This window comes from Mauremys mutica, chromosome 12, assembly GCF_020497125.1.
Source record: "Mauremys mutica isolate MM-2020 ecotype Southern chromosome 12, ASM2049712v1, whole genome shotgun sequence".
NCBI classification, from domain to species: domain Eukaryota; kingdom Metazoa; phylum Chordata; order Testudines; family Geoemydidae; genus Mauremys; species Mauremys mutica.
The window spans coordinates 14,977,685-14,991,949 of NC_059083.1; the positions used below are offsets into that span (position 1 = coordinate 14,977,685).

A 14,265-nucleotide genomic window follows, 5' to 3' on the forward strand; every position below is an offset into this window, starting at 1 on the left:
TTTGCACGTCTATTTATTATAATTGGTTACATAATTCATCCTATCATGCGCATGTACTAACTCAATCCAACTCCTCGCCCCCTCTCCTGATTGGTGCTTTATGCACTGCGTACTCCAGTGGTAAACACCTGGTCGGCGCTTAATCAGTGTGTCTCCTGACCGGAATGTGTGGGGGAGGAACCACTTCGGCCGCTCCATAGTCGGGGGCGGTCTTCCTACCCCCATGGTGCTTAGGAAGTGTAAAGTTCCTACATCCCCTCCTTTTCTGTTTTGTCGACCCGTGCCTGGTCCGCATGTTTCATGATTTTATATGCATACATGACGGCCTGGGGTGTAGGCAGGGGTTTGCACCGACAGGGTGTAAAACACATCCTAAGTATATTAGGAATACACTGAGCAAGGCAACAAAAACCAATCAAGCAGGCGATAACAATCAAAGCATATTGCAGAACAGTTCGGACCCATCCCATGGATGGCAGCCACGCCCAAAGGTCATCCCACCATGATGGGTTCCTGTCCTGCTGGATGTATTGTGCCATTTCTTGGAGGTTATCTATGTGTGCTTGAATCCGTTTAGAATTGTCTGTCAGATTAAAACAACACATGCCATATACCTCCTCACAACCCATTTGGCTGAGCAATAGCAGGTAATCAATTACTGCTCAATAATCTAATATGGCATTACAAAGCTCCTCCTATTCTTAATTCAGCAAGGCTAAGGCGGCAAACGTATAATTGATATTTTTCACTAGGGCACATGCCAATCGACTAAGCTGTTGGTGATTGGCTACTCCCAACGCAGGGAGACCCACCAAGGAAACGGCCAGAGAGATGTACTCAGCCCGACTGAAAAGGCTGACGTTGGCATTACATTCTGACCTCATGGGGGTTGAGCTTCGCCGGCGTCGGGTACGGGTCTCATTAATTTGGGAGCCAGTCAACACTGACCTTGTGGGGAGTATCAATGTGAGCCTGCTTAGGCAACATTGAGCTTCTGAAATATTGGCCGGAATATAATTAAAGGTCCTCTGACCACAAGTAAAAAACCAACCCTCCGGTAACAAGATGTGCCCGTAATTGCTGGACACATTTTGAAAGTGTGTACAGTTCCATCCCGGGGTACCCACCCGCAAACATCCTTTTGGGGACTTGTGACGTGTGCAATTAACCATCCGTACACAGGTCAAATTGGCGTGATTGGCTACCCGTGGGGTAAAGAGGGACAAGGCACTCGCGGGTTTCACATAAGTGGCCTGACCCCATAGGCTCATAGAAGAATATTGGATCTCGGTGGCATTCATAAAATTTAACATCCCCATTGCATTTGCAGCATTGCCCGGCGCCGTACATACTGGGACCAGGCAGGTGCCCAACAGGCCCATTTCAGGGGCCTGCTGTAAACAAAAGGAAAATTGATTGGCAAGAATCGCAAGTCGAGCCCATATATTATAACGCATACGGCTATGCAATTCGGGTTCGGCCCCAGCCGGTAACACACAAAAACAACACAACAATATGGTAAAAGAATTAGCGGTCAAACAGGCAAAGATAGCAGCAATAAAATATTCGGGGGTAGGCTCGGCCTTGTTATTCTCCAGCGTTTGCTGAGCCTGCTGCGCCAGTCGCTTCACCTGCCCCCATGTAACCTTTGGTGCCGTCTTTGTGGCTCGGCACACTGGAAAGGTCTCGGTTAGGTTCAGATTGAAGTTGGGTATCGGGTTCTTGAGGCTTTGATGCCACGTCATCGTGCCACGGTCGCACATTTTTGGCAGGGACCCACAACGGACCTGTGGGAGTAAGCACAGCGGCATGCCCCCGTCCCCAGGTTATCAATGGAACGGGGCCATACCAAGTAGGGTCCGGGCTCTCGCTAATTAATTTTGCTTGGCACCCAGGGATGGCCCATCATCCCCCACTGTTTTGTTTTGCTTTTTTAGGTACTCTTTAAGTGTACGATTGGTCCATTCCACAATGGCTTGACCGGTGGAATTATACGGAATACCAAAGACGTGGTTAATTTGCCACTGCGTGCAAAAATCTGCAAACCTGTGAAAAATGTAGGCGGGGCCATTATCGATTTTGGTCTGTCGGGGGCGGCCCATAACGGCCACCGCAGCAAAAACGTGATTGATTACATGTTTGGCCTGTTCGCCCCGTTGTGGGGTGGCCCAAATATAATGAAAGTAGATATCAATGGTAACATGTAAATATTTCCAAGGAAAAAAAGGGGGATAAGGCGTGACATCCATTTGCCACATTTGGTTGAATTGAAGGCCGCGGGGATTAACACCCAATTCGGGATAATGATGAAAACTGGCACAATGATTACAGGTTTAAACAATACATTGGGCTTAATTTAAAGGGATCATAAAATGCTTCGCTAAAAATTTAGCATTTCGATGAAAAAATACATGACTATCAATGGGATCCAAAAAGAACAGAATGAGTTAACTTGAGTTAACTGAAAAAAACTAAAAATAAAACACTGGCCTCAGTCAAGGACACCGCTGCAGCTAAGACTTGGCGGACAGCCAAGAAAAGGGGGGCTTGGCGAACAGCCAAGAAAAAGGGGGGCTTGGCGGACAGCCAAAAAAAGCAGCTATGAAAGCGGCAGAACTCGGCCAGGCACTAACAAAATGTGTTAGCCAAAAAGGGAAGGGCAGTAAACTCAGTCATGAATGGGAAGATGTGATCCAAATTTGCTTAACAAGTCTCTTCCCCATAGGGATACAGCAATATCCATGATATAGGGTTTAAGGAGAATCTCCTTTCCCCCCTCTCGTGGAGTTATAGCAATCCATCGGGTGCTTTGTTGAGCAGTCTGCAATCCGCCCACTCCCCAAATGGCTGGCACTTCGGATTTGTCCCAGGTGGACGGCCACTGCCGAGCGGAGATGACTGTAACGTCAGCTCCAGTATCCACCAGCCCCTCAAGGGGGATACCGTTGCAGTAATAGGTACGCTTAAATTTTGCTCGTCCTATTGCTTGAGTGATCGCCGCCACCTGAGGATGGGCCTTCGCTAAGGTGGACCCGAAACCCCCAGCGTCCCGGGTCACATTTGTTCCCCCTGCGGGCAAACAGAAGGGAAGGATCACCATCTGGGCCCATGAGTCCCCTCGGTGCAGCTGTTTTGGCATATGAGCCCAGATTTGGACATAAATACTTCCCTTATAATCACTATCTATTACCCCGGTGTGGAAGCCAGTAAATAATTAACAAGGTTTTAAAGAGATCTTAATGAATGTTAGTTAGCATGAGTTAGGTTAACTGTGACCCTGGTGACGTGAGGAAGCAAGATAATGTAAGACAGAGGGAATTGTGTGAAAGTTATTACGACCTTGCAATATGCAGTCTTGCAGTCTTGTTTTTCTAGTGAGATAGCAGAGAAGCTTATGTATAAACAAAATGTATTTGTTGCTTTTTACTGTCTGTATTATTGTTAGAAATTGTCTGTAAAAGGTATAAAGGCTTGCTGTGATTGTTTACCAGTTGAGAGACCTGTCCAGGACCCTGTGTCCTATGGCACTCTCTCCCTCCATGGTAATTACTGGAGAAATAATAAAGTATTTGGTTTTGCTGTACCCAAACAAAAAGCGAGAACTGAGTTTTTCTTCGACAATTTGGGGGCTCGTCCGGGATGGCAACGCCCACGGACCCACAGACGGCTACTACGGATCATTCCCCTTCGAACCCCATGGCGCCACATGAGAGGTATGAGACCTTTTGAAATCTCTATTGGGGTATCGGAGGAGGACTTTCCGTGAGGACGTCTGTCTCTGTTGGGCTCACGCCATCTGAACTTATTGACTGTGCAGCAGGATCAGATGCAAGTGGTATTGGGGAGAGGCCCCAATAAGGTTAGTTTATAGCAGTACTGGGAACTGCTGAGTTGGCCAAGGAAATGCATAAGGTAATGCATAAGGTAAATGCATAGGTAAATGCATTAGAATGCACCGGTGCTGAGGGGTTTTTACCGCCTCAAGAGGGGTTGTCATACCGCCTCATGGTATTGGTCCGGACCAGGTAAAGATGCATCGTGGTTCAACAGATAAAAAGGAAAAAAAAAATTTAAAAAGAGATAAAAAGGAAGAAAAAGAGGCCTTGGTGTGTGTGTGTGTACACCAGTGTGAGTGGCTGTTACCGGGCTAGCCCGGTAACTAGTGGATCTTTAGGAGATCCGACCCACAGTGGGCTGACTCGGCCAGGCATTGTCCGGCGAGGAAGCTGCCTGGGTCTAGGAGTGTGTGAACCCATCTTCCCTCCCCTTTCCTTGTGAGTCTCTCCTGTGTGAGTGGAAAATGGGTAAGGGACTGTCTAAATATTCCACCTCACCCCCTAAGGGTACCCCAGCATGTACGTACATTATGGTTCTAAAATCTGCAGGTATTTAAATGATTGGAATCTGTACATGCGTGAAAAATTCATTTAAACAATGCCCATTAGAAGGTACCTTCAATCTAGATAAGATCATATATCTCAGTGGAGCTTTAATCACAGAGAAAAGCCTCTGACACAGTGTGAGCATTCCCAAATAACATACTGCGCGGGGCTTAAAAGCATCCTACAAAGATCCTTCCAATCTTGGGGGAGCATGCTATACCCATTTGCAATCCCTTCTAACATGCCTCGGGTGAAGGTGGATTTCAATCCCGACTCAGTAACCGCCCGTCTCGCCTCTCGGAGAACGGAATAGGGGAGGGCTGTGATCTCCACTTCAGCCTCTCCCTCTGCGTTGCCAGGACGATGTGTCACTGGGAACGCAGCCAATAACTCCCCCATCTCCTCCCCGCTCAATTCTCCCTTCTCCTTTTCCCTCTGTATCATTGCCTGAAAAGGGGACAGCCGAAAAATCGGCCGTCAAGAGCCATCCGTACCCGGACATGCATCATGGCATTCGGGTACCGCCTCAGGCAGCTTGGGGGGCAAGATCCGAGGGTAAGGGGGAGGGGCCGAAGGCGCGGGAGTGAGAAGGATAGCCCTGGAGGACGCTCCAATCCCGATTGTCTCCAGAGCCTCCTTACATCGCTGCCAAAGCAGAAGCCACTGCACCGCGGCTCGAGGCTCCGCGTGCAGCGTCGCCCCTATCTTTATCCAATCATCTACCGACAGTGACCCATGATCCGGGTACCAAGGACATTGGCGATTGATTTCAGCAAGTAGCTGTTCTAACTGACCCAGGAGACTGGCCCGCCAGCCTGTCGTATGATAGCCTGCAGCTCTTTCGCATGAACTTTCTGCTGAGCTGACAGTTCCCCCCCCATACTCACGGATCGAAGCTTCCCAGCGAGGTTCGGTGCACCGAAGGCTATTCCAGCCGGTGAGCAGGGGGAATCACGTCGGGGTCACCAGATGTAGCAATGAATGGCCTGTGTAGCAATAAATGAAGCCAAGTCCGTCAGTCTGTTCCGGTGGAGCGCCCCAAACGGGGGTTTTCCACGTCTATTTATTATAATTGGTTACATAATTCATCCTATCATGCGCATGTACTAACTCAATCCAACTCCTCGCCCCCTCTCCTGATTGGTGCTTTATGCACTGCGTACTCCAGTGGTAAACACCTGGTCGGCGCTTAATCAGTGTGTCTCCTGACTGGAATGTGGGGGGGGGGGAACCACTTCGGCCGCTCCATAGTCAGGGGCGGTCTTCCTACCCCCATGGTGCTTAGGAAGTGTAAAGTTCCTACAGCCTGCACCCCGTGGAACCCTGGGGGGGGGGGGGCAGGGACAGAACTAGGTCAGCAGCCAGAAGTGCTCAAAGATCATGAGTCTGCCTCCCCCATCAGTTACAGACATTACCAAGTATGGGGGCTTTCTATTTGACCTCTGGATTTGCACCTTCCCAGGGACACTGGGAAGAAGGGTCCTGTCACCTAGAGCCTGAGGGCGTGTGGCCACCGCCAGAGCAGGTGTCTGACCCGCAGCATCCCTGCAGCACAGCCAGGGCCTGGGCAGGAGGCCTGGGATGGAGGAGGGACAGACTGTGAACTGCCCTGGCATCCCACAGACGCTGTTTGTGCTTCCCCCAGGCCCGCAGAGTGGGGTGAAGTGTTTTCCTTTCGCCTTCCCCATTGTTTCCTGATTTATTTTATTAGCTGCTGTTTAGTAAATTGCATTTGTTCTGGGGTAGAGACAATGGTCAGGGAAGCGTCCAGAGCGGAGGAAGTACCCGGAGTGGGGACGCTCTAGCCCGTGTCCTGAGTGGTCACAACCAGGGTGGGGGACGAGCCCCTCAGGAAGCCTGGGCCCAGCTCTGTCGGGGATACAAGGACTTTGCCACACAGCAGAGTGGAAGTGGAGCCCTCGGGGTCAGGCAGGCTCTGGGTGAAGGGCGCGAGGACTCAGATCCTTCTGCTATTCGATTCCACCCGGGGGGTGTTTAAGTCAGGAAAATTCCCCCCAGTAGCAGGACCATTTCCCCACTTACCTCTGCGCATCTTTACTGATTTCTCCTTAAATTCATTAAGTATTTTAGAAAAAATGTGTCTCCCATTCCCCCCGCTAGATGGAAGAGGGTCCCTCCCTTCTGTGCTGAGAGCCTGGGAGCGGAACAGGAGCCGGACCCAGAGGGAGAAGCGCAAATCGGAGGGTTTCCCGCTAGGACCCAGGAGCAGCCGGGAGGCGGCTCTGGCGGGAGCGATCGCTGGGCTCCGGCCCGGCAGCAGGAAGTGACTCGCAGCCGCTTGGAGGAAGGTAGGAGAGACCCCCCCCCCATTCGCTGCCCTGGGCCCGGGAAAGCTGCCGCCAGCCCCGGTGGGTGCGGGGCGGGATCACGTTACCCTCCATCCCCCCACACCCGCCCGCTGCTTTGTTTCCCTGCCCCTGGCCGCGCTGGTGGGCAGCCAAACTGAATGCAGGGTGGGGGGGCCCAGCTGGGGGCCGGGGAAGGAGCGGGGCACAGGGCAGGGGCACAATCAGGGCGGGGGGGGGCAGCACAGGCGCTGGCTCTGGGCTGGTGGGGCCCTGCCACCCCCCCCCCCCCCGCCGGCTTGAAGGTGTTTCCAGCCTATCCAGGTTTACAGTCTGGTTCAGTGGCTCTCAGCGCCCCCCACTGTACAGATTGTTTCACCCCCCTGCCTGGGACTAGGAGCCCGGGATAAGAACGGGGAACAGCTGGTGGGGGGTGAACCTAGGGCTGTGGGAGGCAGGCCCCTCCCCCCCACTGTAGGGGCAGGACCCCAGCCCCTGAGTACCCCCAATATCCCCTCCCCCACCTGCTCAGCATGTAGCCCCAGCCTGCCCGGCTCCGGAGCCCAGGAGGGGCACACGGCCCCAGGCAGAACCTCGGGGGGCAGCCTAAGGAGAAGCCTGACCCGCTCCCCACAGGGGCCCTGCACCCCACCTCCGCACTCAGCTGTGACTCTCAGCCGGCCTGGAAAACAGAAGGTTTGTTGGTCGCTGGGAACACAGCGTAGAACAGAGCTTGTTAGCACAGAAATCAGGAGCTCTCAGCAAAGTCCGTCTGGGGAAAATCCCCTCTAACCACACCTGCCCCTGAGCCTGCAGGTGATGGAGAGACCTGGGGAAAGGGCTGGAGCCGGGCAGGGAAATGACTCTGCACAAAGGGCCCCTTGGAGGGACCTATTGGTGTCGCAGGGGGTTCACTGCTGGCAGGAGCGGCACTAGAAATTTCGCCGCCCCAAGCACGGCGGCACTCCGCGGGGGGCGCTCTGGCGGTCGCTGGTCCTGCAGCTCCGGTGGACCTCCTGCAGACGTGCCTGCGGAGGGTCCGCTGGTCCCGCGGCTCCATTGGAGCATCAGCAGGCACGCCTGCGGGAGGTCCACCGGAGCAGCCTGCCGCCCTCCCGGCGACAGGCAGAGCGCCCCCCGCGGCATGCCACTCCAAGCACGTGCTTGGCACGCTGGGGTCTGGAGCCAGCCCTGAGTGCTGGGGGGAGGGGCCAGGTCTGTGTTGTAATAAACTGACTGAGGGTTTTCCCAGCGTGGCAGATCCCAGAGCGTCTGTCTGTAGGAAGAGGGGCTGTGACATGGACTGAAACCCCTTCTGTAACCTCCCCCATCACCCCTCTCAACCCGAAAGGCTGAGGAATCGCGTCCACGTCGACCCGTCTTCCAGGGGACAGAGAAGGGAAATGGCTGTGATGGAGACAGCTCAGGTAGGGGATTTGCAGGGAGCTGTAGGGGGATGGGGAGGATTTGTTTTAGAGGGGGAGGGGCGAGAAACACACAAGGTGAGGCAAGGAGGGGACGGGGTCTGATAAACCTGCTGGAACATGATCAACCTGGGCCTGATTTTATGAACAGGCTCATTGAAGGTGAGGGGGGGGGGGCACTTTCTGACGCAGGAAACGCCCCACTGGGCAGAGGCTTCTGTGAAATACGATGGGGGGGGGGGAGTTGTCGGGATTCCTGTCCCCGGCTCAGAGCTCTGCTTCCCGTATCAGCCTGTGGCTGGCAGGCGTGTGGGAAATGAGAAGACCCTGCCCTGCTCCGTGTGCTGGGGGGACAAGGAGCTCTCACCATTTCCTACCCCCTGAAGCCTCCTGCCTGCTCTGAGCAGGGTGGGGGTGGGATTCTGCTTTTCTGTCCCTCCTCCCCCATGACTAGTGGGATTGCGGCTGGGGCAGCAGGTGCTGAGCTGGGGACTCTTGTTGTTCCAGATGCCGGTGACCTTCGAGGAGGTGGCTGTGTATTTCACCCAGGGGCAGGGGGCTCTGCTGGACCCCGCTCAGAGAGCCCTCTACAGGGACGTCATGCAGGAGAACTACGAGACGGTGACCTCGCTGGGTAAGGGATTCCCGTCCCCTCGGTTATTAGAAGCCGTGGGGTCTGCGTGTCTGTCACTAGTCAGGTTCTTCCCTGCTCAGTTAGATTGGAGGGGACTGGGCTCCGTAATGCACAGCTGCCGTGTGAGAGAGACTTGCATCTCCGTACACTCTCGAAATGAGACCAGGGTGTCAAAACCAAAGGGATATACAAATACCATCCCCACCTCACCCCCCTAGCTTTCCAATCAGGGAAGTGGTGTATTGTCCTGTCTGTGTTGGTTCTCATTCACACACAGAATCCCTGTTCACCTCCCTCCTTGGGAACAGCTCCAGCCATGCGGTGGGCTCTGGGCTCTGCTGGTTTAGAAATAGGCAGGAGTTTAACTCCAGAGTTAGGGTGTCACAATTCCCCTCACCTCCCCCAGACATCTGCCTCCCCCAAAGGGGCTCAGTGACCATATTCCCGTCCTCTTGGATTCCATGTTCCCCCAGCACAGCACAGGGACAGGTTCCACCCACGGAATGTCCTTTGTGACAGACGCTCTCTCAATCCTCCACACACCCTGATCTGCTCTGATTTCACCATCTGCACAGGATTCCCCTTTCCCAAACCTGACCTAATCACCCAGCTGGAACGAGGGGAAGAGCCGTGGGTGCCCGATCTCCAGGCCTGCGAGGAAAGAGAGATCTCAAGAGGTGCCCACACAGGTGAGGACTGACACTCAAACCATCTGGGGAATGGAGGAAAAAGTTGAGAATCCTAAAAATATGGTATCAGTAAGTGCCCTCCGTTCTTCCTCATCTCACCCAGGGCAGGGTTGCAGTCAGCAGATATCACTGACGTTGTTTACCACGTGTCCTGTTACCTGCTGCTGTTTCCTTCCCAACGTTCCTTCTCTGTGAATTTTTGGGTGGGAAATGGAGGTAGAATCCAGTTGCTCCATCTGTGCAGCTTTAGAATGTTGGGTTTTCCCTCGGTGCTCTTCCTCTTCCTTTCTCCTGGGCACAATGACTCCTGTCAGGATTGTCTCTCTCCCAGCAGGTAACGAGACAGTGAGTGAGAAAAAGGAGAGGAATCAACAACAGGAAGTTCCTGGGCACGGAGAACCACAGGAGACCTTTGTGGGAAGAGCTGCAGGGAATTTTTCCCAGTGGTTGGAACAGGGAGAAGCCTGGGGAAATTGGCAGAGGTCAGAGAGGCTGCTGAGAAACTACTCAAGGGAGCAAATGGATGAATTTATTATCTGTGGGGAAGGATACAGGGATCCCACAGCCCGGCAGACAACCCCTAGGGAAGACAAACACCATGAATGCCTTGGTTATGGAAAAGGATTCGTTCTGGGACCACAGTTTGTTTCACCTCAGACAATTCATACTGGAGAGAAATCATTTCAATGGTTGGACCATGAAAGAAGCCACACGGGACAGAAACCTTATCAATGCCTTAAGGGCAGGAACTCTTTGAATTGGAAGTCAGCACTGACTACACATCAGAAGATCCACACAGGTGAGAGATCCCATAAGTGCTTAGACTGTGGAAAAATTTTTATATGGAAGTCAGCCCTTGTTAAACATCAAGAAGTTCACACAGGAGAGAGATCCCATAAGTGCTTAGACTGTGGGAAAAGTTTCATACACAGGTCAAATCTTATAACACATCAGAAGATCCACACAGGAGAGAGATCCCATAAGTGCTTAGACTGTGGGAAAAGTTTCATACAGAGGATAGACTTTGTAAGACATCAGGCAATCCACACAGGAGAGAGATCCCATAAGTGCTTAGACTGTGGAAAAAGTTTCATACAGAGGTCAAACCTTTTAAAACATCAGGCAATCCACACAGGAGAGAGACCCCATAAGTGCTTAGACTGTGGGAAAAGTTTCATAAGGCGGTCAGACCTTGTAAGACATCAGGCAATCCACACAGGAGAGAGATCCCATAAGTGCTTAGACTGCGGAAAAAGTTTCATACACAGGTCAAATCTTTTAACACATCAGAAGATCCACACAGGAGAGAGATCCCATAAGTGCTTAGACTGTGGGAAAAGTTTCATACAGAGGATAGACTTTGTAAGACATCAGGCAATCCACACAGGAGAGAGATCCCATAAGTGCTTAGACTGTGGAAAAAGTTTCATACAGAGGTCAAACCTTTTAAAACATCAGGCAAACCACACAGGAGAGAGACCCCATAAGTGCTTAGACTGTGGGAAAAGTTTCATAAGGCGGTCAGACCTTGTAAGACATCAGGCAATCCACACAGGAGAGAGATCCCATAAGTGCTTAGACTGCGGAAAAAGTTTCATACACAGGTCAAATCTTTTAACACATCAGAAGATCCACACAGGAGAGAGATCCCATAAGTGCTTAGACTGTGGAAAAAAATTTATATGGAAGTCAGCCCTTGTTAAACATCAAGAAGTTCACACAGGAGAGAGATCCCATAAGTGCTTAGACTGTGGGAAAAGTTTCATACACAGGTCAAATCTTATAACACATCAGAAGATCCACACAGGAGAGAGATCCCATAAGTGCTTAGACTGTGGAAAAAAATTTATATGGAAGTCAGCCCTTGTTAAACATCAAGAAGTCCACACAGGAGAGAGAATCCATAAGTGCTTAGACTGTGGGAAAAGTTTCATACAGAGGTCAAACCTTTTAAAACATCAGGCAATCCACACAGGAGAGAGACCCCATAAGTGCTTAGACTGTGGAAAAAAATTTGGATGGAAGTCAGCCCTTGTTAAACATCAAGAAGTTCACACAGGAGAGAGATGCCATAAGTGCTTAGACTGTGGGAAAAGTTTCATACACAGGTCAAATCTTTTAACACATCAGAAGATCCACACAGGAGAGAGATCCCATAAGTGCTTAGACTGTGGAAAAAGTTTTATACACAGGTCAAATCTTATAACACATCAGAAGATCCACACAGGTGAGAGCTCCCATAAGTGCTTAGACTGTGGAAAACATTTTGTATGCAAGTCAGCCCTTGTTAAACATCAAGCAGTCCACACAGGAGAGAGATCCCATAAGTGCTTAGACTGCGGAAAAAGTTTCATACAGAGGTCAGACCTTGTAAGACATCAGGCAATCCACACAGGAGAGAGATCCCATAAGTGCTTAGACTGCGGAAAAAGATTCATACAGAGGTCAGACCTTGTAAGACATCAGGCAATCCACACAGGAGAGAGATCCCATAAGTGCTTAGACTGTGGAAAATTTTTTATATGGAAGTCTGCCCTTGTTAAACATCAAGAAGGTCACACAGGAGAGCGATCCCATAAGTGCTTAGACTGTGGAAAAAAATTTATATGGAAGTCAGCCCTTGTTAAACATCAAGAAGTTCACACAGGAGAGAGATGCCATAAGTGCTTAGACTGTGGGAAAAGTTTCATACACAGGTCAAATCTTTTAACACATCAGAAGATCCACACAGGAGAGAGATCCCATAAGTGCTTAGACTGTGGAAAAAAATTTATATGGAAGTCAGCCCTTGTTAAACATCAAGAAGTTCACACAGGAGAGAGATCCCATAAGTGCTTAGGCTGTGGGAAAAGTTTCATACACAGGTCAAATCTTATAACACATCAGAAGATCCACACAGGAGAGAGATCCCATAAGTGCTTAGACTGTGGAAAAAATTTTATATGGAAGTCAGCCCTTGTTAAACATCAAGAAGTCCACACAGGAGAGAGATCCCATAAGTGCTTAGACTGTGGGAAAAGTTTCATACAGAGGTCAGACCTTGTAAGACATCAGGCAATACACACAGGAGAGAGACCCCATAAGTGCTTAGACTGTGGAAAAAATTTTGGATGGAAGTCAGCGCTTGTTAAACACCAAGCAGTCCACACAGGAGAGAGATCCCATAAGTGCTTAGACTGTGGGAAAAGTTTCATACACAGGTCAAATCTTTTAACACATCAGAAGATCCACACAGGAGAGAGATCCCATAAGTGCTTAGACTGTGGGAAAAGTTTCATACGGAGGTCAGACCTTGTAAGACATCAGGCAATCCACACAGGAGAGAGATCCCATAAGTGCTTAGACTGCGGAAAAAGTTTCATACAGAGGTCAGACCTTGTAAAACATCAGGCAATCCACAGAGGAGAGAGATCCCATAAGTGCTTAGACTGCGGAAAAAGTTTCATACAGAGGTCAAACCTTTTAAAACATCAGGCAATCCACACAGGAGAGAGATCCCATAAGTGCTTAGACTGCGGAAAAAGTTTCATACAGAGGTCAAACCTTTTAGCACATCAGAAGATCCACACAGGAGAGAGACCCCATAAGTGCTTAGACTGTGGAAAAAATTTTGTATCGAAGTCAGCCCTTGTTAGACATAAAATAGTCCACACAGGAGAGAGACCCCATCAGTGCTCAGACTGTGGGAAAAGTTTCATACAGAGGTCAAACCTTTTAGCACATCAGAAGATCCACACAGGAGAGAGACCCCATAAGTGTTTAGACTGTGGAAAAAAATTTGTATGGAAGTCAGCCCTTGTTAGACATAAAATAGTCCACACAGGAGAGAGACCCCATCAGTGCTCAGACTGTGGGAAAAGATTCATGCAGAGTTCAACCCTTGTTAAACATCAGGCAATCCATACAAGGGGAAGACCATAAGTGCTTGGACTCTGGGAAAGTTTCAGAATCAGATCGGCCGTTCTAAACATCAGACAAAACCCACATAGTGTTTAGACTATGGAAAAACATTTCAAATAGATGTCAGCCCTTGTTTTACATCAGAGAATCCACCCAGGGAGACACCCTGTAACTGCTTAGCCTTTGGAAAGAGTTTTATACACAATCAAACATTGTTAAACATCCAGCAATCCACATTGGAGAGAGACCCGATAAGTGCTTAGACTGTGGGAAACATTTCAGAAACTGATCAGTCCTTGTTTTACATCAAAGAATCCACACAAGAGCAAGACTCCATAAGTACTGGACTGTGACAAAAGTTTCAGACAGTGATCAGATGTCATTAAACGTTGGAGAATTCACACACAATCTAAACTTCTGTGACACCTGGCCAGAAAGAGTTAAGAACCTTGCAGGCTATTTGGCCTAGATTCAACATTTAAAGACATGTTAGAAAAGTTTGTAAATGATGTTCGGGGCCATTCCAAGTTATATAGACTAGAACTTTGAATGTGAACTTGTATTGTTAAAAACTTGGAAGAAGATAATAGTGTGGTTGATTAATTGCAATTAAGTCAAAAAATAATGGTGTGTATTAAAATCCAGAAATAAAGCAATTAAAAACTTTAGAGCCTAGAAGTCCACTCAGTGCTACTTCTTTTTCTGCTAATCGCTAAGACAAGTAAGTTTGTTTACATTTACGGGAGATAATGCTGCCTGTTTCGAATTTATGATGTCACCTGAAAGTCTGAGAAGGTGTTCTCATGGCACGTTTAGCTGGCAGTGCAGATATTTATGTGCAAGATATGCAAAACATGCCTATGTCTCTTCATGCTTTTGCCACCATTCCAGTGAACAGGCTTCCATGCTGACAGTGCTCTTTTAAAAAAA

General features: G+C 49.8%; 2 protein-coding genes and 1 pseudogene across 3 annotated transcripts in view; 2 read left to right on the forward strand and 1 right to left on the reverse strand.

The window, feature by feature from the left end:
- Nucleotides 1-9,692, reverse strand: LOC123346058. 2 transcript variants are annotated; one of them, XM_044983268.1, is made up of 3 exons: nt 9,594-9,692; nt 5,270-5,368; nt 1-1,787 (listed from the first exon to the last, which is right to left on the reverse strand). In XM_044983268.1, exon 3 carries the CDS (start codon nt 1,761-1,763, stop codon nt 702-704), a length of 1,062 nt encoding a protein of 353 aa, XP_044839203.1. In that variant the 5' UTR covers nt 1,764-1,787; nt 5,270-5,368; nt 9,594-9,692; the 3' UTR covers nt 1-701. The 2 variants fall into 2 exon arrangements, with proteins under 2 accessions (XP_044839203.1, XP_044839202.1); XM_044983267.1 differs by lacking the exon at nt 9,594-9,692 and having other exon boundaries at nt 1-3,069; nt 5,270-5,295.
- Nucleotides 8,720-14,265, forward strand: part of LOC123346052 — a 23,875-nt pseudogene continuing 18,329 nt past the window's right edge.
- LOC123345715 (zinc finger protein 154-like) overlaps nt 10,034-14,265 on the forward strand; it is a 13,122-nt gene continuing 8,890 nt past the window's right edge. Inside the window, exon 1 of the mRNA XM_044982745.1 lies at nt 10,034-10,076. Coding sequence (XP_044838680.1) covers nt 10,034-10,076 — 43 coding nt within the window. The remainder of the gene's footprint in view (nt 10,077-14,265) is intronic.